Source organism: Pezoporus flaviventris, unplaced genomic scaffold, assembly GCF_033815535.1.
Source record: "Pezoporus flaviventris isolate CSIRO_AGI_PZ_B2104156 unplaced genomic scaffold, CSIRO_AGI_Pfla_v1 ptg000015l, whole genome shotgun sequence".
NCBI classification, from domain to species: domain Eukaryota; kingdom Metazoa; phylum Chordata; class Aves; order Psittaciformes; family Psittacidae; genus Pezoporus; species Pezoporus flaviventris.
Genome location: NW_026892563.1, coordinates 2,604,753 through 2,630,697, shown reverse-complemented (window position 1 = coordinate 2,630,697; position 25,945 = coordinate 2,604,753). Strand labels below are relative to the sequence as shown.

Genomic DNA, 25,945 nt, shown 5'->3' with positions numbered 1-25,945 from the left:
AAAGAAGTGTATTGGGTGAAGTAAGTGCCAGTAGAGGCTTGTTTCAAAAATGAAAAGAAAGGGTACTCTCATTTCTTAATTGCTTAATGAAAACTCATCAACAGCTCTGAGGTTATAATGATAGATGGCTATATACATATGCATGTAACAGGAACATCTATAAATATGTCTTATATAGTTGACACATTTATGGAGGAGTAAGGAATGCAGGCCTATTGTATAAATAAGACTTACATAATTTGGTGAGACTGCAAATTTTAAGTGCAGTTCCAGAATAGTTGGCACATTAGTGAGTAGCTGTGCTGTTAGACCACATGTTTCACCTTTTCTACTGGGGAAGAAGAGAAACCTTTATCATGCTGAGTCATGAAAGCAACCATTTTGCAGATTGGAACCTCTGTCTGTGTAAGAGCAAAATGCAGCATGGTCTTAACGTTACTGTATTTATTGCACAGGTGAGAAAATAATTTAAAGTGATGGAGAAACTAGAAATGTGTGGGTTTTTTTTTTTCCAGAGGGAATGAAAGTTACCTTTATATATGTTATATCTCAAACACTTCAAGATTTTTTTTTATTTCATTTAATCATTTCATCTTTTTGTTTTGGTTGTTTTAATGTAACATTATTTTATTTGTTTGCATTTAAAATTTTATTTGCTCCCATCCTTCAGCTCACCGCATGCATCTTAGTCCAATGGAAAACTTTATTGTTTCTCGACTGCTGACTCCCACACAGTCATCTTTAGCCAGAAGCAGAAGTACATTAATGCTTTCTGAGTACAATAATCCAGGTAAAAATGTGAATTACTCACTTTGAAACTGTTAAGGTATGGTTTTGGTTGCATTTGACTACTTGCTGAAAGAAATGGACTACTATGAACCAAATGACAATTTACATCGTGGTACAGACCCTGCAATGAACTAAGTTGTTCTCGATAGCAGTGCACATCATCTTGTCTGTCTTGGTTGGGATGGCTTTTTATTTTTTTTCTTTTTTTAAACTATGTTCTTTTTAAAAGCAGACAAAAAGCTGAATCATCAAAATCACTAAAACCTATGTGAGTGGAAAACTGAATATATTCATTTAAGAAACAGGTTTTTAGACCAGTGTGTGATACCTCTCGGAGGCTTTATCTAGTAATGTTATCCCCTTTCATACCCAGACAGTATGTAGAACGAAAATCCCAGTGGACCATTTAAGCCTTAATTATTTTTACCAGGGTTCCAGTTTTTTGCTGTTAAATTACTTTTCGCCTTTAACTGCGTGGCTGTATGTGTATTTATATATATATGTATATAGCTGTGTATGTGTATATGCACATAAAAATTATATTTAGAGGAAAAAACAGACACTGATAGGAAGGTGTCAGTTCCAGAAATTATTGTTCTTTATAAGGGGTTATAGTTAGTGTTCCAATCTTTAAATGGAAGTCTTAAACCCCGTATTTTGCAAACATCTACAAAACTAGTGTTTCTAGTCGAGCTAATACTTACTTAGGTAAGTGGCTGACTTCCAGGGTATGACCAGGTATATCTTTATGGGTAGACAGTAATGCTTGTGGAAACAAGGATGAAAGTTTAACAGCTGTTTTTACTTCTATTAAGAAAAAAACCAAAAAGGCCCCACAAAATAAATACCCCAGACCCCACACCCACATGCCTGTCTGTAAAAGGAAACACTTTTTCAGGATAAGACTAGTTAGACAATGAAAGAGTGGTCATCTTTATGATAAGTATTTTCATACACCATGACTGAAATAGGCTCAGGTTGTACCTCTGTGCTTTTAATATGAAGCTATTTGAAGACGAATTGCAAAGGAAGCCTACTTCCCTTTAAGCATTACTTCTTTGTTGTAGTGCAAAGGGATGTTGATATTGTATGGCTCTAAAATTATTTCTTTCTTCTACATTATAAGCAGCATCTGTTGGAAGCAGAAATGTAGTCTTGGCCCATGAGAAAATTCCTAGTTTACTGACTGCTCAGGGATCAGCTGCTGCTAAGACTGAACAAGAGCCAGGTGTTGGTTTTCATGTTGTATTTGATAATGAAGAAATCAATAAGGACTCCTTTTGTCCTTCCCTACTCGTTCTGTTTATAAACTCCCATCTTTATCTCTCTTTCCAGTGGAGGATCTTTAAGTAGCACACTGGCTTGTCTGACAAGGATACAATTTGGCCTGCAAACTGCTTTTTACCTGAGCTGAAAACAGAAGCACTGATTCTGGGAACAGCTCTCTGAACCAGCATCCTCTTGTCATTTCCTCCCAAGGCAATCAGGCTGTAGCACAGGTAGCAAACAGCATCAGTACTCAGAGTGTCAATGGACAGTTTTGTCAGTAGTTGCCAGCCACAGGGTTGAGGGAGGGATTTCCTATTTGTTGTGTATGTCTGTCTGTTAAAGTAGCTTCCTGAAGAAGAAAGGCTCTTCCTTTTCAAGAGTTTATACTGTGCCTCATCACATTGTTTGTGTCAAAATTGTTTTGCTCCTGCATTTTCTGTAAGATTAGATATAAGGACCCTTAATTTAAGACTCTCTCGGGCAATGCGTTATTGTCACTTTCTGTCGAGATACTTGAGCAAACAGTTGTTATTGGACACATAGAATTGATTAATTGATTATTGTTTATTTTTTTTTTTACTCTTGAAGTAAAAATACTTAGCATAAAGAAGCCAAGGAAAAATGCTTAGCAGCATTCAAGTTTTAGACCAATTTTCTTAATAGTCAGTGAACCTTTTCCAGCTGGCTGGGAAGTCAGTCAAAGAGCACATGGGTCCAGTTAAAATCTCTTATGAAAAAAAAGCTTTGTCAGAGATTTTTAGGACTGCCCCCATTTAAAAAAAAACAAAACAAATACTGTAAATATTAATTCCTTTACATTTTAGCATAATTACTGCTTTTCCAATGTCAGTATCCTTCTTGACCTGAGTTGAATAAGATTGGAAACACACTGTCACGTGGTTACAACTAGTGTCTGTCTTATTAATAAAGCATAAGCTCTGTTGATTGTTTTATATGTATGTGAAAGTTTCATCTTAAAAGGCAGTATGAACAAAACCAGAGGTAAAATATCTGAGTTTTTAAAGATCCTGTTCATATTGCAAATAAAGAGAAAATACGCAGGAAGAGTTGCCCTGCAAGCTGTAATGCATGTGTCACACTCAAACTGAGGTCTACCATAAAAAACAATAACTGAAATACCTACAGCAGCATTTAGTTTAGGTTTGGGGTTGGTTATTTTTGTAGGGTTTGTTTATTTTAAGTATATTTTGACAAGAAATTAAGGTATTTGCTATGTTTAGGCTTTTAAAAAAATAAATTCCCTACGCTTCTGTCACCTTTACTGTTTTGCAGTATTTGTTCAAAAGTCACCCAGCTAGAATTGTTTTATTCCTTTTTCTCATATGCAGAGGAAGCTGAACTTTTTAGAAGAAAAAGGAATCACAGTCCTAGTCAGGTTGTTCAAAATTTGTAGAAGTAAGAGAATGATACTTTAGAGATACTCTAAAAACATATAAAAATCCTATACAATGTTACTCTAAGTCAAGGTATTTTTAGTAAATGTGGGACCATGTTGAATCATGCAGTCTTTTGACACACTTTTTAAAAAACTTTGAAAACTGCCTTTGACCATTATAACATAACAGTATACTGTTTTCTCGTCTCCTTTACTTCCTCTGCCTGTGCTCCCTTTTGCTCTTGCTATTGTACTATAACTCTTTAGTATTCCATATCTGTCCTCGTGTAGCACCAGCTAGTCCTCTTAAATCTCCCTACAAGAATTCCCCCACCCGAAGCACCGACAGAAAGAAGGCAACTTCACCCTCCACTTCCAATGCCGTGAAAGGAGCAGCTGCAGCTGAAGTTACTCAGGTGGGTTTCCAGTAGCTTTGATTTCACTTCTGGGTATGCTGATGTGGTTTCTGGTCATTATGTTTCCTTTTATATTCATGAAAATAAAGTGCTAACCCTTTTGTAAGAAATAGCAGTAAGAAAGTAAGCCTTGTTTTTGTGCTCCTGTTTAGCAGCATTTTAATATCTTCCTCCTGGAAATCAGTGTTGAGTTCTGGTATTTGGAACAGCAACACCTTTATTTTCAGCGAACTGAGATTTCTAGCACTGAGCTGCGTTTCTAGACTTGGCTGTAACTTCTGGGAACAGGGATGACAAATAGGCTCTCTACTGAGTATGACCAGTCTTACTGGTTAATTAGCAAGCTTCACATATTTCAGAAACTTGCCAAGTGGTAATGCCTCTGTTTTATACCAATTGCTTAACTCTTTCTGTGGACGTTTTTAATGCCATTTGCTTAAAAGATTCATTATTGATCCACTGCAGTTTCCAGAAAAGCAAAGGCACATCATTCACCTTCACTGACTCTATACAATGTAAGGCATGTTTTAAAAAACATATATGCTAGGGCTGTAAAATTCACATAAGGTTCTGTGTCTTGTGATAGGTAATAGTAGGGGGATTCATGCCATCTAAATCAGCTACAAGTGAGAAGGCCAAAGCTGGGAGCTAAAGATAATATGTACTGTCTCTGTTAGTTGTGATTCAGTGTCACATCTAGCAGCATTTCTACAAGATGCCTGGGTGCACAACTGATCATGTCCAAGATATGTTGCAGGAGCATATAGATGATTTTGAAAACTCCACTGAGTGCTGTCACCCTTTCCAAGAGCTCTTGGAGAGGGTGTGATGCGATGTTATTTACCTGCAACTTGTATACGGTCTCCATGCAAAACACTGGGGGAGTCCATGTAAAATAAAAAATTATTGCACCTCAGCTGTGAGCTGATGTTTAAAAAACTTTTACCTTAAATGTATGTTATGCAAATCTGTTCATATGCCATCTTGTTAATAAAACCATCGAATAGATTTTTGTACGGTTTGGTCCAAGTCATGGAAACTATAAAATGAACTGTGCTTCTAGACTGAGAAGATAAAGAAAGAGAAGCGACCTGCAACACCTGGTTCATCATCTAGCATGGGATCTCCTCTAAGAAGGTCTGATTCTCCTGCTGCCATGTCCAGAAGATCTGCATCACCTGCAACACCGAAGTATGCCTTTCTTATTAGCAGTGTAATATGCTGTGAGCATTTTAGGAGCAGACCTAGATTCTTGAGGGACTTTGCTTGAAGTGTTGTACAATATCTAGTTAATTTTAGTTATACAGATGGAGAGAGAGGGAAAGAGATCTGTAGATGAACATATATATAAGATTGTGTTAGTGCTCACTGGTGACACTTCCTTTTCTCAGTCTTCTGAAATTATTGTGGTGCATTTCATAATTCATGTGAAATTTTATTTAACATTTATTTTTAAACATGATTTTGTTTTATTTGGTTTTGAAGGAACTCTGCCTAATGTGCAGAAATGCACAGAACATGGATACTACCTAGATATTCCAGCATTTAATATATGCATTTCCTATTGCTAGCATGACCATCTGGTTCCATAAATGTACTTAACTATGCATCATCTAAACCATCGGTTTTAATCTTTGCTTATTTGCAGACCTCTCTGGGTTTGTTGCTTCCTGTGCTGCTTTTTGTGTGGTTTGTTTTTTTTTCTGTGTGTGTTTTGCTGGTTTGTTTTTTGTATTTTGGTTTCAGGTGGTTTTGTTTTAATGTGGAGTTTGTGGACCTATAGCATATATGGGCGTACTAGCAATCGAGTGGCTTTTTTTAGTTGGCTTTTGCAGACACCCAAAACTGTAGTCCGTGTACCACAGCTTTCACAAGTCACAAATGTGTTTTCAGCTTTCTTAGAACAGGATATTAAGTCTTGCTCAAATGCGGAAGTGTGCTAAAGTAGTCGTGGTGTACGGTAGTTGTCTGATTTTTTTTTTTTTGTTTATTTGGTTGGTTGGTTTTGTTTTTTCCACTCCCCAGAGCCCTGTCCGTGGGTCCCACTTCTGTCTTGGAATTTATCTCCTTTTGTCTCATTTTTATTTTGTTTAAGTCTGAACCTGGCCATGTTCTGAGCTAGTCTTTGAGCACCTTTCTGACACATTTTTTCTGCTTAAAAAACTCGCTGGTGTTTTCTGTTTCAGCTCTGAGTGCATAGTCTTTTAACAGAGGATGATATTGTTTGTGAATCTGGTATCAGGCAAAATACAGGAAACCGTCTGACTCTGGGCATTCTTTCTGGTTTAGACAACCCCTTGCATGCAACTGGGGGGAAATTGCAGTTCTCGGTTCATAATATAAGGCTAAGAATTCTCAAATATATTTATATATAAATAATATCATCAGGTTCTGAATTATGTAAATTCAGTAAAAAATAGAATAATATGGTATGTTAATGGCAGTCAGCTTCTTTTCCATTACAGTTTTGACCAGGGCTTTCCAAAATGTATAGAGAAAAGTTTGAGCTATAAAAGTGTCTTATTCTGTAAGTACTGATATTCCCTCTTTGGCACACATCTTTTGGTTCACTCAGCCACTATAAAAGACATACCAAGAGAGATTCAGTTAAACAAAATAATTGGTGGGAAATTGATAACTGAGAGTGAATCAGTTTGTGATGGGCCTACACTGAAAAAGTTGGTGTAGCTCATCATAGAGATATCTGGGGGAAAATAGGAAAAGCTTTTGTGAAACAAATAGAAGTTTAGTGCTTCATGAAAGAAGCATGCCCAGTCTGAATTTGTAGCACGAATTTGCATAGAAGGTTAGGCAAGGTGAAGACTCATTTCCCAGAGGTGCAAATTATGAGAACCTTTTTATAGTAGAATGTTTTTGTGCCTATAAGGAATATAAATTACTGTTTTTAGAGGAAGAAGCAGATGCTGCATGGAGGAATTAAGAAGCCTGCTTGTGGGTTTCACTGTGATAGTGAGCCACGTTAGTTGTCTTTGTTTCCTTCTTTCCTACCTCTCTTTCTCAAGAGAATCTGATTCTGATCACTGCTGGGAATGTATTACTGAGTATTTAATCTTAACATGGCCCAATTAGAACACCCTCCTTGACCTTAACAGAGATACAGGGGATAGAGTTTAAATCCATGTTTATTACTGATTGCAGAAAGACTGTTCTGCTTGAGCACTCTTGAAACTTCTCCTCAGAAATTGAAAATAAAATTTAAAAAGGCATTCTGATGACCATATTATATTACTGACATATTTCTTCATGCAACTTGAATGCCAGCTGATGATCTGACTGGTCAATGGATTTAAATATAGGCAGTGAGGCTTTTGGAACCTTCCTTTAGATTGTTATAATCTTACTTCTTAATTTAAAATTAACTGTGGAACTTGCAGTTTTTAATGTGAGTGAATATGTAGACAAATGCTCGTTCTCCTTGCAAACCTGACAGTCTTTTACAAGTTTAATCTTTCTCCTTCCAGCACACCATATGGCCAGAAAAATACCCTGGAAGAAATAAGAACACATATTGTGTGGCATTAGTAGTTAGTGATCCTGTATAGCACCTTAACTTAAAAGCTGTTGAGGAAAGAATCAAGTACAGCCAGTGCTCAAAAGCTGTTGAGGAAAGAATCAAGTACAGCCAGTGCTTTAAATTATAATTGGCTGTATGACTTTTTCTTAAAAATACGTGGCTTGATATTTCTTGGCATTGTTCTAGGCACTAGCTCTTCACAGTCGTCATCTTATTTTGTGTTTTAGTTGCTTATCTTTTTTATATATTATTTAATTAATTATTAATTTGAAAACGCTTTTTATCATGGTAAAGTAACTGAAACAGGCTCAAACAAGGTAATAAAACTTCAACTAAAGAGAGACAGTGATTGATATCAGGATAGATTTGCAGTAATACATCAATAAAATATAAGTGTTTGGAGGTACAAATTTTACTGAGAAATAAAAACAGATCAGCCCAAAAATACAATATCCAGAAAAAATGAGTGAATAAATATGAACCTAAAAAGGAGAAAAGAGTGGAAAAGTAGAAATATGATGAGCTATACTTAGAAGCAAGGAAGGAATTAAAAGCTTGGCAATATTTGAAAAAGTGAATATATCAAGAAATGTCACACAAGAAAGAAACCAAAAAATTTTTGCTTTGAATCCAGTGTGGATCAGCTGACAAAGATGAAAGTTAATGGATTAGAGAGCTGGGATAATTGAGGAATTATCTTTTATTTTTACAATTGCTAGTGGATACTGATTGTATAAAGTGCTCATGTTCTTCAGATCTTTCACAAGATCAATAATACCATATTTTGGTAATTTTTTTCTGATGCTTCATCTTCAAATAATCTATATATTAATCAGATTATTCTTGCCCTATCCCTCAGAGAATAGGTAAGTGTCCTATCTTATAGATCAGCAAAGCAATAAAGCCTGTGTCCTTCACAGGTCTTTGGGTGATTTCCCTTTGAAATCAATGGGACATGACTGAATCAAGGAAGTAGGATTTAGTCTTAAGTGTCTTCAGATAAGCTATAGTATAAGCCAGTGAATAAAAATGGAATGTTCAGTGTTACGCTTTTTTGCCAAAGCATTACCTCACATGAGAAGGAGAAAGGGGCAAAAAATTACTTATTAGAAAGGTGTCTACGTGTGGTGAATTCCTCACAGAAGTAGCTGCTATGTTCTGCAGTGACCTAGTTTTAGATTTTTATTTAGATTATTATTTGATATGTGCTGCATTTACTACTCTTGATCTTTGTTTTGCCCTGGAGAGGTGTCCTGGGTTCAGCAGTAGCAGTCATGTTTCTCCTCCTTGGTAGCTGGTGCAGTGCAGTGTTTTGACTTTCAGCTCGGGAACAGAGCTGATAGCGATGTTTTGGTTTGGCCAAGGACTTTGTGAGCCTCATGCTCTGCCAGGGAGGAGGGGAAGCTGGGAGGAAGCAGAGACAGGACACCTGACCCAAACTGACCAAAGAGGTATTCCATACCACAGCACGTCATGCCCAGGATGTAACTGGGAGTTAGCCGGAAGGGCTGGGAGACTGCAGGGTTGGAGGAGGTATCGGTCGGAGCTTGGTCGGGCTTGGGGGGCGAGTTATCGGTCAGCGGGTGGTGAGGTGTTGTATTCTGTTCCCTTGTTATTTCCTTTATCATTATTATCATTGGTGGTAGCAGTAGTGATTTGTGTTATACCTTAGTTACTAAACTGTTCTTATCTCAACCCGTGGGAGTTGCATTCTTTTGATTCTCCTCTCCGTCCCTCCGGGAGCAGGGGGAGGGCAAGAAAGGGGGGGAAGTGAGCGAACGAATTACCTGACTGGGTTTAAACCACGACAGTTTTTTTTTTGGCGCCCAACATGGGGCACGAAGGGTTGAGATAACGACAGATCTGACTGGATTAATAGTCACTCGTCACAATGCTGATTTATTGGCTCTCAGAGTTGTTCTTCTTGATCTCACAGCTTCAGAATGTTGTAACTTACGTAGAGCCGGTATTTGCTGTGATAGTGTTTATCAAGTGTGGGGCCTGGGCTAAGGTTCTTGTCTCACTGTGCTTTATGGCAATGGCTTGTAATACGGGCGGGCTCCAGCAGCAGGGCGGGACGGACGTGGCCGTGGACTTGTACCTGGCCGTCCGGCTGCTCTTCACCGTCCTGGTCCTCACCCTACTCTCCATCTTCGTGAGGCTGCGGGGAACTGAGGGGGAGCGGTCCCGGGAGCCGGCGGCTGCTGAAGCGGCCCGGGAGAGCGGCCCCGGGGACCAAGCGGCGGCGGGAGCGGGGCCGGAGGCCGCCAGGGGACGGCTGCCGGTGGAGGAGGTCGGGGCGGTCGAGGAGCAGAAGGAAGCGGCTGCCGAGCAGCGGGAGAAGGCGGCGGAGGAGCCGAGCCCCGCGGCCGAGCCGAGCCCCGCGGAGGAGCCCAGCCCTGCGACGGCCGAGAGCATTCCCCGGAAGCCGCCTGCCGAGCCCCAGGAGGATGCAGGAGACCACGCAGCATTTCCCAGCAAGGCAGAGGAGGAAGAGCTGGACTCAGGAAAATAGAAGCTGGCGGTGGGAGAGCCGGCAAGCACAGCAGCTACACCAGCCCCAGTGACAAGCACAGCAGCATCGTTTGAGAGTTCTGAAGGCTCTGAATGGCCTTTGGGTATCCTTGGGACCTGCCTGCTGACTGTGATGGGGATCAGCATGTTGGCACACACACAGGCTGTGTTCTACCCACAACCATTTTGTCTGATCTCAAAAGTTAAGCAGAGTCAGGTTTGGGTCTTGTCTGGGGTTAGACAACAATATAGGGGGACCAAGAGATTTTCCCCAAGGCTGGAGAGTCATGAGTGGCAGGGCATGTGGGACAGTATGGGCAAGTATCTAGTCCACTGGGCCCCTCCAGTGCTTTGGAAGCGTCAGAGATGGAAGGCAGCTGTATGGAGTCCCCAGCAACAAGCTGCAGAAACTGCTGAAGGGGACAGTGAATTATTTTAAGCCTGGTGGGTCCATGGCACTTCAGGCCATCAGAGCAGAGATGCAACAGAGAGATGGGCTCATGATCGAGGGGTGGACTTAGCAATGGACGCTATTGCCCAGGTTATTCACGAGTGTGAACACTGCACACAGTCTCTCCTGCTCTGGAAGACTGTTACAAGAGATGGAGCCTGGCATCATGGACCAGATGGACGCAGCAGCTTTATAGGGACTGGTCCATGCACTAAGATAAGAGTGCACCGAGATAAGAGTGATGGTATATTGAAAATGTGGGATCTGAGCATGACGTGAATGGTATGGAATAAGGGGTGGATAATGTCCTGGGTTCAGCAGTAGCAGTCATGTTTCTCCTCCTTGGTAGCTGGTGCAGTGCAGTGTTTTGACTTTCAGCTCGGGAACAGAGCTGATAGAGATGTTTTGGTTTGGCCAAGGACTTTGTGAGCCTCATGCTCTGCCAGGGAGGAGGGGAAGCTGGGAGGAAGCAGAGACAGGACACCTGACCCAAACTGACCAAAGAGGTATTCCATACCACAGCACGTCATGCCCAGGATGTAACTGGGAGTTAGCCGGAAGGGCTGGGAGACTGCAGGGTTGGAGGAGGTATCGGTCGGAGCTTGGTCGGGCTTGGGGGGCGAGTTATCGGTCAGCGGGTGGTGAGGTGTTGTATTCTGTTCCCTTGTTATTTCCTTTATCATTATTATCATTGGTGGTAGCAGTAGTGATTTGTGTTATACCTTAGTTACTAAACTGTTCTTATCTCAACCCGTGGGAGTTGCATTCTTTTCGATTCTCCTCTCCGTCCCTCCGGGAGCAGGGGGAGAGCAAGAAAGGGGGGGAAGTGAGCGAACGAATTACCTGACTGGGTTTAAACCACGACAAGAGGTAAAAACAATGGGGAGAATATTGGATCAAGACTGTCTTGATTTTTTTTCAGCAGTTAGCCAGAGAATGGGACAATTGAAGATTTTGAAAACATCCCTAATAATGCAGCTATCAAAATAACTATCCTATAGACCTATGCTGAGTTTGTGCTGTTAGGAAGTGTAAGAGGAAAATTAGTCTATTCCTGGCTAGAAAGGATCAAAACTAAAAGTGAAAGAAAACTGCTTTTGAGAAAATACTACAGATAGCAGAGCAGGAGAACCCAGTACCAGTACCCGATGCCCAATACCCCAGTAGAGAACCCAGGAACAGAATCTCAGAAGGCAGCATTGAGAACATACTAGTGCTTGGTGTGGTTTTAGCAGAGCTTTTCTTGAATTAAGAGAGAGGAAAAAAATATGCAGCTCTGGCATTGCTGCAGATTTCTGATTTACAGTCAGCCTTCTGAACTGCTGTAACCAGTGGCCTGTCACGTACCTGGCTTTTCAAAACAGCATGCTGTTCTCTCCCTTGCTGTTTATGGACAAAATAGGATGTGACCTCTGACTCATGTACTACATGTACTTTATTTTCTCTGCTTAGCAAAAGTAAGTTCAGACCCCTTCTTGTGCTCTTCCTGAGATGTTCTTTTGCATCTTTCTTTTAGTTAAGTAAGAACCCTTGTGATTTAAGGACCAGTTGGTCCTCAGACCCGATAGAGGTTCTTTGAAATGCATATAGAGTTCATGATGAGAATGGCTTCTTACAAGCTGCTGCCCCCCTGTCAACTCAGGGCACTTAGGTGAGAAAACTAAGACCTCCTGGAGGGAGGAAGATGTTTCCTGTGTTTGTGTTCTCCTGTAAAATCCAGCAACTGAGATAAGTGAACTTTCAGGCAGCTAACATGCTGCCACTTCTTGGGCTTTGGCAATCTGGCATCTTAATTCTCTCTTTTCCTCATCAGCACACTTCTGTGTTCCCACATTCTTACAAGGGTTTCATAGCATCCCTTTCCTTTTCTCCCAAGGCAAAAATGAAACAATTTTTAAACCTAAGCAGACTATGCAAGTGTGTATTCATTTTCCCTTAATAATCCTGGTTTTCTGTCTTCACAATTAAGTTTTGCCCTTTCTGGTGAAAAGTTGCATCATTTAAATACTACCAGGAGGAGTGTTTTTTTCTAGTAACAATTCCACCTGTGTTAAAGATGCTGTGTTGACAATATGTTTTAAATACTAAAGGGAAAAGAGTGTTCATTTAATTTCTAGTCCAACAGGTAAGTTGTAGAGCCAGTCTGCTCTAATTCCTATTCAGTGCAAGATGCATAACTCTCATGACTAGACTTCTTCCTACCCACCTCTTTAATGTGATTGTCATGTCTTTATTAGAGAACAATTACTTCTGTGCTAATACTGAAAATGACTCAGCCTTAGTTATTAGCCTGTTTTGCTCCTCTTGTCACAACAAGTTAAATAAAAAGCATTGCAAGGCGTGTGTGGTAAAGTTGGAAATATAAACCAAAGACAGTAAGAAGGGACTATGTTTTGAAGAAGTGTCAGATTAGTAAGAAAAAAGTTGATTTTTATTTACACGTTATATTTTTATGAAATGCAGTTGGAAATTATTGTAATGGTGAAGCACAAACAAGACCTGCGTATGCAGGTGGGGCCTTAAAATCTCTGGCTTTGATTTTTGAAGGGCCTGGGAATCCAACTGTATTCTAAAGAGAAAACTAAAGACAGTGCTGAAACCAGATTTGTTCAACACCAGCCAATCTCACTGACTTCTCCCATTGCTGTTTTCTGCAGGACCTGGGGACAGACTTGCCTGTCCGCATCTTCCAAGGCCTGTTTCTGTCAGGCTGCCCTGCAAGGCAGAGTGAGCCAGAAGCCAAGGGTGGCAGCAGGGCAGACAAGGACAGGAACCTCACCCAGAGGACCCCGTCCCACAGCAGAGAAAAGAAGTGACCAGGGCAGGTCTGGTGATGGTGACCAGGGTCAGACAAGAGTCCAGTGATAGTCAGCAAAGCCCTTACTGAGGCAGGTCCAATGACAGGGCAGGATCAGCAGGTCAAGAGGCCAGGAACAGGCTTACCTACGGTTTAGCTCAGGCAAGGACCAAAGGCGAAGGCCTGAGCTGAAGGAGGCTCCTAGGCCTGCAGGCAGAGGATACCTGAGCTGAACTTCAAGTTTACTTGAGTGCTACTGTTCTACCAGCCCAAGGGCTTTTGGAGTCTGATGGCTCTTCAGTGGGAGTAAGAAAGTACCGGTGGTGCAATACTCTGCAGTCTTCCTGCCCACAAACCACCAGCTCTGAATGAGCTTCCGATATTCTGGTATTCTCAGCCTCTTTCAAATGGAGCATAATATGGTAGCAAATAACCCTTTCTTCTCCTGAATTCATGAATTTCTGTGGAGTTGAAAGGCATTTAAGTTTTATTGTCTACTCTGTGATGCAAATATTGTTCAGGTTAGAATAGTCTCTGGCCGTACAATGCTATAATTAGAGCTGTACAAAACTTGCCACTTCAGTCCATTAATTTTTAGCCATTGTCCATGTTTTTCATGCCTGTGGTCTGCCAGAATGAGTGTACAGTCCAGAAAGCATGTTATAGTATATGAAACTCCATATTGTGTAGATGAAACAAGAAACAGCCTCAAGCTGCACCAGGGGAGGTACAGATTGGATATTAGGAAATATTTATTTAACAGAAGGGTGCTCAGGAATTGGAACAGGCTGCCCAGGGAAGTGGTGGAATCACCATCCCTGAAAGCGTTCAGAAACTATAGATGAGGCCCTCAGTGATATGGTTTAGTGGTGGCCTTTGGCAGTCCTGGGGTAACGGCTGGACTTGATTGATTGTAAAGATCTTTTCCAACCTAGTTGATTATGTGATTCTATGCAAAAAGTGATAAGGGGTAATACATTCATATCATAATTGCATATCCATAAGGAAACTTAAAGCTGCATGTGTAACGTTCACTTTAATGTAGGATTATTTATTCTAATGGGACTCACATAAATCATTCTTTTAAGATTTTAATCTCTTTCATTCCATACTACTTAGTTGCACGGGCTGGCCTTTCTTAATGTTACAAGTATTTAGTGCTCGTTACTGGTGTTACATAAATAATAAATGGTGTTTGGGTGTAGTTTTATGTTTCCTGGTAATCTGTTCTCTTTAATGTGCATCTGTTTTCAGTGAATATCAAATATCTTTGCCCTTCTGCTTTCCCAGGCCTGTCTTCAGGGTTGTTATTTCACCTGTGGTGTGCACCAGCCAAATGAGCAATCAGCTGCATTGTTGCTGTGCATTGCTATCATTACAAGTGCAGCCCTGTAGAAGGTTGCAGGGGCTGATTTTTGAGCATTGAGCCTGTGGTGTTGGTGCTGATGAAAGCACTACCTGAAACAGCAGAACTGACTGTACAATGGTTTGGTCAGTTCTGTCTCCTTTTGTGGTACCCAGCTTTACCTTTGTACACAGTAGTATTTGGTGCTGTTTTGGAAAACCAGATACTATTAGGAAAAGATTGTGCTTGACAAAATTGTAGTCAGATGAAAGCAGTACATTGCAACTCATCGTAATTTCTGCATACAGAAAGCAGCCGTAACTTTGCTTTAAATGTTGAGAAGGGCTGTTGAATACAATAATATTGACAAAATTGTTATGAAATGGCTGTTGCTAAAATAACTGGTTTAAGTAGTTTATGATTTCATATCTCTTGCCTACAACTTGGACAGCAGCATTAGACTTTTAAAATGAGAATTCTCTGTAATCATTTGCACTTGCATGCCAGTTCCCTCCATTTCAGGTTTCAATTGCTTGCATCCAGATAATTTCTATGCAGTGTTGTGCAAAACAGCTGATACTTCTATGTAGCCAAAGACAAGAGGGAGGAAAGGTACATGTAATGATGGAGTTTGATTCCTAGCTGTGTAAAATATGGCCTGCTTTGATTTTTGTTTTCCCTCATCAGGACAGTTGCAAAGACTTATCCTCAGTCTCCTAAAAACACAAAACAATATCCAGCTTCTCCTGTGAAGCATCGTGCCACTTCTAATCTCAACCAGGAGACTCCTAAAAAGAAAGTAGACAAGGAGAAAGAAAATGTCAGTCATCCAAAATCCCCAGGAGCACATACTGATGAGGCAGGCCAGATGGCTTCTGAGAAACATGTCCCTTCTGCAGGAAAGACTGAAAATGTTGAAGGTGAGTCCTACTGCTAGAATATATTGCAAGGTATCATGGGTCTGTGAGGCTCTTAAACAGTGATGACATGTTCCTTTCATGAAGCTGCTCAGTCATAGGGTCATGAGAGTGTGTTAAAGTAGATACTGTAACCAGTAAATGGATAGTTTTCACCAGGGTTACCCATGCATGAAAAACTCATTGTTAATAAGGATGTGAAAATGCTGAAATCCAGGGATGCCCTTACCTATCCCACAGTTGCTGAGGTGTGTGCTTTGGAATGCTAGGGTGTCATACTAGTGTGAACCAGGCCCATTTCAGCATCTGTGTGAATGTGGAAGTTCTGGGCACTCTCTTTGTTCCCTGCCTAACTTCCCACCCTTGGTTGTCATCTCTTAGGGAAGGTCACAGTAGGAACAACTGATGCAGAAGAAGCAGCAAAAATTCTAGCTGAAAAAAGACGACAGGCCCGCCTGCAAAAAGAGCGAGAAGAAAGAGAGAGACAGGAGAGAGAAGAACGGGAGAGGTATCTCTACTGATTTGTGAAAATTATTATCTAATAATTTAACCTGTATCACTGAAGATGCTTGAAACTATGGTAGTTTTAGAATCAATGTGGGAGTTCGCATGCAAGTGTTCATGTCTTTCAACTCAGACTTGTAATTCATTAGCGTCTTTTGCAGTCTTTATGACTAGTGAAGTTAGAAAATAATTTGGTCTCTTTAAGAAGCCTGAATAAACTATTACTCATCCAAATACTTCACCAGTGTCTACACTGCAGTGTGGACATTGTATCATTCAACAAATCAACCTGCTCAACTCTGATGTAGGCAGTGTTGAAGGCTTTTAGCATGGGCATAATGAAGATTGCTGTGTTTAAGTAGTGAAATCCTGTCTCTGTTCTGGGAGCAAGCTTTTAGGTTGCTTTCCACATGGGATACTGGTTGTAAGTGTCAGCAGATCATGCCCTTCCTTCAAATCCCTAATGTAAATCACTAACTGCATGTCTAATTCAACTTTGTCTGTCCCTATTGAAAATATGGGGGCAGGGGATCACCAGTGCCTGCAGGTTTGGCACTGAATCCCTGATATGCAAGGATAAGAATGGTCACTTGTCAAAACAGCTCTGGCATGTGGTGACAAAGGAGCATGATGTCCACCCGTGGGACAGGGAACAATACAGGTAGAATTTAGGCCCACTCTTCCTAATGTACCACTTTGTTTTGTGGACTTGGTTTTCTGCTACTTATCCAGTCTGTTAATCTTCAACTGAAACAAAGTACATGCTTATCTTACAGATATCTGCATTCTGGGTGTGAAGCACAGGGAAAGAGGGATGGTTTTATTACTGAAACTTGCTTTTATTCTTTAAGATCTAATTCAAACTAGAATGGAAATGTTTTCTTTTTCTTTGGTCACACCTGTTTTTTCAGGGAAATTATATTTTTTATGAAAAATTTTAGGCAGTGAAAATAAGATTGGAATGGAAGCTTGATAGCAACCTGAATTCTGAGTATGTGCTCAACCTCCTTGCTGTATCTTGACGTTTTCCTGAAAATGTGTGCTGATGCATATACTGTCAGTTCCTGCTGATTGTGTGCCATACATACAATAGAATTCATGCTAAACAAGATTTTGCCTTTTAAACATGCTGTTACATTTTTTGCAGGCTTGAAAGAGAAGAACAGAAAAGAAAGGCAGAAGAAGAAAGACTTCGTCTAGAGGAAGAAGCTCGTAAGAAGGAAGAGGAAAGAAAATGTGAGGAAGAAGCAGCTAGGAAAAAGGCAGAAGAGGAAGCCAGAAAAAGAGCTGAGGAAGAACAAATGCTAAAGGAAAGGCAAGAAAAAGAGCTCCAGGCCAAACTTGAGAAACAGGTACCATCTCAAACACAAACACGAAACTTTATATATATATACATACACTTTATATATATATATAAAAATATATATATGTGTATATATATATATGTATATATATACACATACTTTATAGCATTCTGGTAATATGCCTGAAATAAATAATGGCCCTATCATATTTTACACATTTTTATTAGAGGGAAGAAGCAGAAATCAAAGCCCGTGAGGCAGCTGAGCAGCTTCGTCTTGAAAGGGAGCAAATCATGCAGCAAATTGAGCAAGAAAGGCTGGAGCGGAAGAAGGTAGATACTTGCTTCTTAAGATAATTATTTCATTTCTTGTTTAAATACATAACCCAGAAAGTACCCAATAGTTTCTAGAAATAATAATCTGGATGGATGTTTATGCGTAACTTAGTATTTGCTACTTGCATGTTAGGGGAACATGGACATAAAGATTTGTTACAAAGTGGAGTTGCCTGAGGCAAATGGTTTTCTACTAGGTACCGAACAGACACAGAATTAGCCTTTATCCACAAAGTTAAATGCCGGAGACAAACAGAGAATGGCATGCCAAGGCAAACCTCAATTGCCGCCCAACCCAGAACATCACAGACTATTGAGGAACGTAACTTTGCTTTAAAACTTACTCAACAAAAGCTCCCTGTCATTAATGGAGAAAGTTAATGTGATTAACAAACTGGTTTTCTCCCACCTGGCTTGTCTCTTAATTGCATTATGCAGAGGCAGCAGGGCAGTCTGGCCACCACCTCACAAAGAAATGGCTGGAGCTGCATAGATTAGTTTTATCTATAGCTCTGCCAGAAAAGAGTGAACAGCTGCAGAACCTCTGTCTGGTTATAAGAAAGTTGTCTTCTCATATGTTATTCCAGTATATTTCGTATTCCAGCTGTTTGCTTCTGAACTGAAGGCATGTTGCAGTTGCAGATTAGAATACCAAACCAAAATGTTTAAATCTGAAATAGTTTCCTTTCACAGTAGTGCAAAGAGACAAGATTTGTTGGGAAGGTTTTTCATTTTTAAATGAACGAAGAAGAAAAAAAAAAAGTAGTATTTTAGGGTAATGCCTTCTGCATTTCCAGCAAGAATAATGTCAGGTATTTCATTTTACTCTTCCATTCCAAGGCACCTAACAGTTTTTTAAAGGAACTGTTTGGAAAAACAACCAGATGAAAATTATAGCTGCTGGTTTTAAATAAATGTCTTGTTCCAGATCTGAGCACAACTTGTAACTGCAAGCACCTGGTATTAAAATGTTTGTCTCTAAATTGCATCTACTGAGAAAGTCATGTTCTGTGAGATCTGAGATATGAAAGCCAGCTCCCAGGTGCTTTCTACCTTTTGTTTTCTGTTTCTTCTTATTTATTCTCACTTTTTCAAGATAGGCATGGATGAGGTGATGGCAATAGAAAAAAGGTTTTATTTTTCTTTTTTTTTTTTTTCTCCATTATCAGTCTCTGGCATTCTCTGCCTTCTCATTCTCCAATTTATTCTGATTTCTAGAGAATAGATGAAATAATGAAGAGAACAAGGAGGAGTGAAGCACCAGAAATAAAGGTATGAAACACTGTGTTTGCAGGTTTCTTTTGGTTTATTACCAATATGTAGAAATTAAGCTCTAGAGTGTTTCTGTGTTACTAAGTGTACTTACCTACACTCTACACCTAAATTTTAGGTGCATTTCAAACAGAATGACAGTGTCCCAGTAGCTGTGTCACAGTTATTTTGGGCTGCTGCTACAGAAACAGCTTTATGCAACTGTTACAGACTTACCTTCCTCACTGTTAGAAAGGTGTTAAGAGCTCATTCCTGGATGTTGGAGCTGTAATTTTGCTGTTCTGATGCATATTCTCCTTCTTTGTACCAGCCAATGAATTAGTTACTGAGCTATCATGTTAAATCTGCCAGCAGTGTAGGATTGAGAACGAGGCAATTGTGTCCAGCTTGAAAGTGATGGTCAGGTTTTCAACTAAGGAAACTGTTTATTTGGTTACTTTCAGACAATGTTTCTTTTTTGATGTTAAAAATAAATAAATAAAATCCTATGCCTAATTAAGAAGGAAAAAGAAAATCGTCTCTTGCTGTCAGTGACATTTAACCACCCTGTGGCCCTGGGCAGTCTCACAGGTTTTGAATCCAGTCAGTTCTATGAAGGTTAGTCCTTCATCTTTCATCCAGTTGACTCATTGCTTGATTACAGAAGGAAGAGACAAAACAGGAGGTACCATCAACTTTGAATGTGGAAAGGCAACCAAAGGCCCTTGTTCTCAACCAGCCAGGTGAAAATTGCCATGTTTTATGACCTGTTTTCACAGTTAGTTGCCTTCAGAGTTTTGTAATCTCAGGCAGAGCACTGTCTTATTGCAGATTCTTTGCTTTCATTTTGAAAAGAACAACTACTTTTGCATTAGTCACAAATGTTAGAAAATAAAGACTTTGTTTTGCCACTTAAGCAGAAGAAAGTTTCTTCTCCATTTCAGTACTTGACATAGCACTTCTGTAAATGAGAAGTTCCAATTTGCCAATAGGTTTGGTTGCTGCAATCTACCTTCATGTTTTGTAGGTAGAAAATATTTGCACACAGCCAAGCTTGAAAGCTTTTTATAGCATTGCTGTAAGTCTTACATTTAATTTGACTTTACAAAATTAGCATATGTATTCAAAGAATTATTAAATAAAATATACAAATTTGGCATTTATCTATATTTTGTTTGCTTCCCCAGACAAAGTCTTTTAATATATGATATAAGAGATAAAACATTCTCTTCCTATCCACTCAAATATAAATTGAGTGGAAAAGAGGATTGACAGTATCATATGATGAGCCGTAGATGAATCCTGCTGCATTGTCAGTCGTTCTTTCTACTTGATCTGTAACTTAAAAGCATTTGTGATTTGTTTTTTAACTGTTTACATAAAGAAGTTGCTCCTGTCACAATTTCTAACCTTCTTTTATAGAGATCAATGGATTGGCAACCTGCCTGAAAAATAAAAGTTTAGAAAGTGCTGCCCCTGTAATCCCTTCCCAAGATGTAGTTGCTAATGGATTAAAGTCAACCCCAGGACTTACTCAGCTGGAAGCTGTTAACGGGAAGTCTAACAGCATGGAAGATTCAATGGATGAGGTTCAGTCCATGGATGTGAGGTACAGATCACGTCTACCAATACAAATCATGGAATTCATGTTAGACATGTACAAAGTTTTCTGTTTCATTTGTTAATACTTTACTGCTTTACTTCTCACCTGCCTCACAGTGTGGCAGTCAGGTGTCCACTGTGTTATACTCCATTCTTGTCAGGATGTGAATGAGTCAACAGAACCTCATTTCACTCACGTATTTGGTGCAGGGTGGGAGGCTCTGAAATCCTTCTGTAGTCCTTCCTTACAGATTCCATACAAATTTGCCCAGACCTCTCAGATTGTTCTGTGATAGTGTTCTGATAATCACCATTTGCTTACTTCTCTCAAGACTGCATAGCTGCAATTCGCAAACTTTTCTCCCTCCATACAAACAGAATAATGAAAATATGAATTTAAAATTTTAAGTCCTTAACTGGAACAGATGTACAGAAATCAATAAATAACTTCATGTGTATTAAATACTGTTGGATTTCGATGGAAGAACTTGCGGGAAAGTAGGAAGTTGATAATTTAAGGCTGCAATAAGAAAGTTAGCTCTGAATTTTAAATATTTATATGTTTTTTCCTTAATCAGTAAGCTGACTGAACCTCTCATAGTGTTTCAGTATTTCCAGTAAATATGCATAAATACATAAGAAATGCCCTACTGACACACTCCAGAAGTCTGTATAGCCCTTTATTTGGTCTTAGAGAGTATCAGCAGGAAAAACTAGTTGGGGACACCACCTGAGCCCACCACTTCCGCAATCCACGACCACACAGAAGTGCTATATTAGGGATGTTGGAGCGTACAGCTCTGAGTTGGCCACTGATGGCTGTGTTGCCCACGTTTATCCAACTCTTTTTCAACCTGCTGATAATGTTTGCATCCAGGACTTCATCTGGCAACAAGTTGACTCCCACAGCCACCACAAACTGTAATCTTTAAGGAATACAGATTAAGAATGGCCTTCCATCCTAAACAGGGCAACTTCTTTTTGTTTGGGCAGGAATGTATTCTAGGTAAAGGCTTATTGCAGCCGACCTTAAAATAAGCGGTAGTTTTTGAACAGTCAGAAGATCGGTTTGATAGTTGCTCAGTGAAAAGTTGCACACCTCTTACTCTCCATCTTCCTTTCATTTATCTCCTGTATAGCCCAGTTTCAAAAGAAGAACTAATCTCTATCCCTGAATATTCACCCATGAATGAACTCATGCCTGGTGTTTCTTTGGATGAGAATGGAACAAGTAATGCCAAGGCTCTTGAAGATCTCTTGGATTTCACAGGCCAAGCTACGTACTCCAAGATGTCCAGTGATACCATTAGCCTAGATGACTGTAACAAAAACTTGATTGAGGGATTTAACAGTCCAGGACAGGAAAATACACTTAATTCTATCTGTTGACAACCTCACTTTTCAGCAGAACAGATAAAGGTACAGTATTGTGATAAGTATCTTAGATGTGATAAATTGCTGTGATTACTTACAAGCTTCCCAGAAAAATATAGGAGTTGTAAACAGCATATGTGGAGAGAGAAAGAAAGCTGGTCTCCTAGATATTTAATTGCAGTGTAATCTTTCATATTTGCAGCTCTCTGTAAACTGGCATCATATGCAAACTGAGCATATCGTAGCAACCAAAAGTGTCTGGTAAATGGAAACATTTCCTTTATGTGTTCATAATGTAGTGAGAAGAGTTGTTTTTTTTCTTTATTAATACCCTTCCTGTAAGTCTTTGGAGCCTGTTTGCATGAAGAAAACAATTAGAAGGGGGGCCAGCCTCGAAAATGGTAGTTATTGTTCCTGCTTACTCTTTTCTACTCCCGTAAATAGTTACTGCCTGGTGTAGAATCACTTCTCCTGGAAAGCCTGCATAGTAAAATAGCATAGTAGGCTTCGGTGACACCTTACTATATTTTTTGAGAGAGCGTATTCTAAATTACAAAACTGAGGTCCTTAACTTGCACAGCTGACTTCATATTCTTCTCTTTTTTTTAATTGACAGAGGTAGCGATTTGTGGAGGAGCTATATCCCAGTGATGCTGCTGGAAGTAAAATATGAGCTTGTCACTTGAAAGAGCTTCTGCAGTCCTTGAGCACTGGATTTCAGATAATCAGAGCTGACTACAGCTGTGTCTTCCCAGGGAATATGTTGAATAACTGGCTGCTTTTGGTAGAAACCAGTGATCTAGAGGCGTGATGGTTTCAGGGAAGACTCGAGTGTGCATTAGAATTTGAGCTTTAGCTGCTAATAAAGCACTTACTACTTCTTTTAATTTAAAACTCATCTCAACACCTCACTGTGACACCTGTGCATTTTATTTTTGAAATAGTTTTTCCCTCGGCTTTATCATTCATCCATTTAGACGTCTTTTTCTTGTAAATAATGATGAGTTTTGCGCACAGTGCATTGAAATGAAATAATATACTGGACATTAGTTTTGTGCCTATCTTTTTTTTGTCTTTAATAAGGAGTTATTGGCAACTCTTATGCAGGTGTGTAATTCAAAACTATGCCCAAAGAGGCTTAAGATATACAACTTCTGGAATCAGAAGAACATTTTCACTGACTGTGGAGTGTGGGAGCTATCCTGTTATGACTGACACTTTTAGTCACTAGTAGCACTTACTGGTTAATACTAATTATTTCAGGAGTGACTGTCAACTATGTGTTTAAAAATATACTTGTGTAACACCTGTAAACAATGTAGGCAAAACGCCTGGTGTAATCCTTTAATATATATATATATATATATAGTATAGCTGTAGTAGATCCAAGTGATGAGTGGTCAGGGGGCTGAGATTATATGTTAATCTTTGAAGATGCAGACACTTGATTAATACCAGCAGGCTTTCTATCATGTGGAGAAGTATTTTGTCTTCCTGTAGGCTCTACAAAACAAGATTCAGACAGCAGTAAAACAACATCTGAATGTTGCAGCAGAAATCCAAAGGCCAAGGCATACATGGGGAACACTTGTAGCCCCCTTAACATTCTCTAAGCATCTGTATGGAAGAAGTCACATTGAGATGTATAATGTCTAGCCATTATGTGCCATGCAGTACTAACTTTATTTCTGCAGGTGAACTACGATAATTTCATGCTGGATCTTGTGCTGCTTTGAGAACACTTTTGCCCAATTCCATATAAAAATAAACTATAAATACAGCTCTCTTTGGACACTAACACAAAAGAGGTGAAAACCTGGGGGGTGGGTTTCTTTTTTGCTTTTTTTTCCACTAGTAAGGGAGTTCACAGTATAGCTTGAGCTCAGTTGTATCCCCGTTCTTGTGCTCTTTAAAGCCAGCAACGGGAAAGAAACCAATGACATCATGTGTGATGTGTAAAGAAATCATACCTACAGCAATCCAGCTCTGTTTATGTTGGTGTACTTCAGAGAAATACTTTCTTTTGACTGTACAGTAAGCTGTAGCATGGTACTGTGTCTTCCAAATTAGCCCTTCATCTATTCCCTAAATAGTAAACATACAAAACCAGTTTGTTTTGCTGTGATACATTTTGTTTGACGAATGTCATATTTTATTATGGTGTCATTGTATAACCTGTAGATTTCTGTATTTGCATGACCTGTATAGCATGTATAAAGGTGAAATACATTTTCATTTATGAATCTAACTTGTTTCTTTGTGCTTTTTACTCCTAGCAAAAATATGACTAATTTAAAAACACATGTATGTTAATTTATTGTGAGGTGCCCTCTGAAAGAGGGTGTAATACCGAATGAAGGAGCGGTTGTCAGAGCCTCAGAATGTTTCACTATTGTTTCCTTTGCCATATATTAATTTGTTTTCTGAGGTCTTGCCAATACACTGAGGAAATGCAGAATGGTGGTGGTGTGATTTAAGCCCAGCCAGCAACCCAGAAACCATGCAGCCACTGGCTTACTCCCCCCTCTTCCTCCCCCTGCTCCCGGAGGGATGGGGAGGAGAATCGAAAGAACTTAACTCCCATGGGTTGAGATAAGAACAGTCCAGTAACTAAGGTATAACACAAACCACTGCTGCTACCACCAATAATAATAAGGGAAATAACAAGGGAAGAGAATACAACCACTCAGCACCCACTGACCAATACCCAGCCCAACCCGAGGAGTGATCTAGCCCTTTGGGGTAACTGCCCCCAGTTTATATACTGGGCATGATGTGCTGTGGTATGGAATATCTCTTTGGCTAGTTTGGGTCAGGTTTCTGTCTCTGCTTCCTCCCGGGTTCCCCTCCTCCCTGGCAGAGCATGAGACTCAGAAAGTCCTTGGTCAGAGTAAACATTACTGAGCAGCAACTAAAAACATTGCTGTTATCAGCGCTGTTCCCAGGCTGAAAGTCAAAAACGCAGCACTGCAGCAGCTACTAAGAAGGAGAAAAATGACTGCTACTGCTGAACCCAGGACAGGTGGCAGAAGAACCTTAATGAGGGCTTTTAGGCTGTAGCATCTGACAGTATACAAGCCAGTTTGCAGCCCCTGCTTCAGCTCTCTGGGGTATTACTTGGCAAAGAGAACTTGGGAGCTGTGGTCAACAGGCACTGTTGTGTTTAGTGTGCAAGAGTGTTCCATAAGGGTTCCCATGATATAAGTGCTAAACTTTGCTTCAAGCTCCATGCATGTGCTGCTGCTTAGGAAGAGGTCAGCCTGGAGCTGCTGTTATTTTTTGAGTGAAACACTGGGGGAAAATGTTCTACAATTACTATTTTTTAATTTATTTTTTAATAATATCTGTCAAAAATGAGATCTACTTTTATTGTGAGGTATATTAATACTTTCCATGGGGACAATTCATCTCACTAACGCTTTATTCTCAATAACTTATGTAACTATAAGTTTCTAATACATCAATAATACCTGTGAGGTAACTGATCATTGCAGTAGCTCTCTAGTTAGGTTCAGCATCGCTTTCTGTGGTGTTGCCCCACACCCAAAAGTTGTCTCGGGCCTTAGCAAAGGCCTGGAGCAGACCTCCTGGTTCCCTGGCGAGTTAATTTCAAACCAAAATAGTATCAGTGAGGGGTGGATCTGGAACCCGAGGCTGCATTTTCATCTAGCAATAAAAAGCTAGAAGGGTGGGGAAAATCATCCTCTCTCCTGTAATTGTACAAATTACATGTGTGCAGAAAACAACAGAAATAGCAGCGATAGCTGCTCAGGCTGGTGGGGTGGGGATCTTCCCTCTGCCACCTCTCACACAGAAGCTTTCACTGCTTCCTAGCCTCACTCAGGCACTCCTGCCACCACCCTGCTTGTATTTCAGGTATTGGCAGTGGGGCATTTGGGCTAGTTTTGGCTGGGGTAGAGTTGATTTTCTTCATGGCAGCCAGTATGGGGCTGTTTTGGATTTGTGCTGGAAACCATGTTGGTAACTCAGGTATGTTCTAGCTATTGCTGAGCAGTGCTTACACAGAGACCATTTCTGGTCTTGCTCCTACAGGGCCTTTTCTGCTCCTCACACCACCCCACCAGGCTGGGGGTGCACAAGGAGCTGGGAGGGGACACAGCTGGGACAGCTGGCCCCAAGCAACCA

General features: G+C 40.1%; 1 protein-coding gene across 8 annotated transcripts in view; it reads left to right on the top strand.

The window, feature by feature from the left end:
- Positions 1-24,047, top strand: part of MAP7D2 (MAP7 domain containing 2) — an 80,119-nt gene extending 56,072 nt beyond the window's left edge. For 3 of the 8 annotated variants that reach the window (XM_061453230.1, XM_061453224.1, XM_061453229.1), the window contains 12 exons: positions 671-790; positions 3,722-3,870; positions 4,934-5,061; positions 15,200-15,432; positions 15,811-15,937; positions 17,081-17,285; positions 17,465-17,569; positions 18,791-18,844; positions 19,488-19,566; positions 20,246-20,432; positions 21,565-21,844; positions 22,416-24,047. In XM_061453230.1, coding sequence (XP_061309214.1) covers positions 671-790; positions 3,722-3,870; positions 4,934-5,061; positions 15,200-15,432; positions 15,811-15,937; positions 17,081-17,285; positions 17,465-17,569; positions 18,791-18,844; positions 19,488-19,566; positions 20,246-20,432; positions 21,565-21,814 — 1,637 coding nt within the window. In that variant the 3' untranslated portion in view covers positions 21,815-21,844; positions 22,416-24,047. The remainder of the gene's footprint in view (positions 1-670; positions 791-3,721; positions 3,871-4,933; positions 5,062-15,199; positions 15,433-15,810; positions 15,938-17,080; positions 17,286-17,464; positions 17,570-18,790; positions 18,845-19,487; positions 19,567-20,245; positions 20,433-21,564; positions 21,845-22,415) is intronic. The other 5 variants (XM_061453227.1, XM_061453225.1, XM_061453228.1 and 2 more) reach the window with 3 other exon arrangements.
- The last annotated feature ends 1,898 nt before the right edge of the window (positions 24,048-25,945 follow it).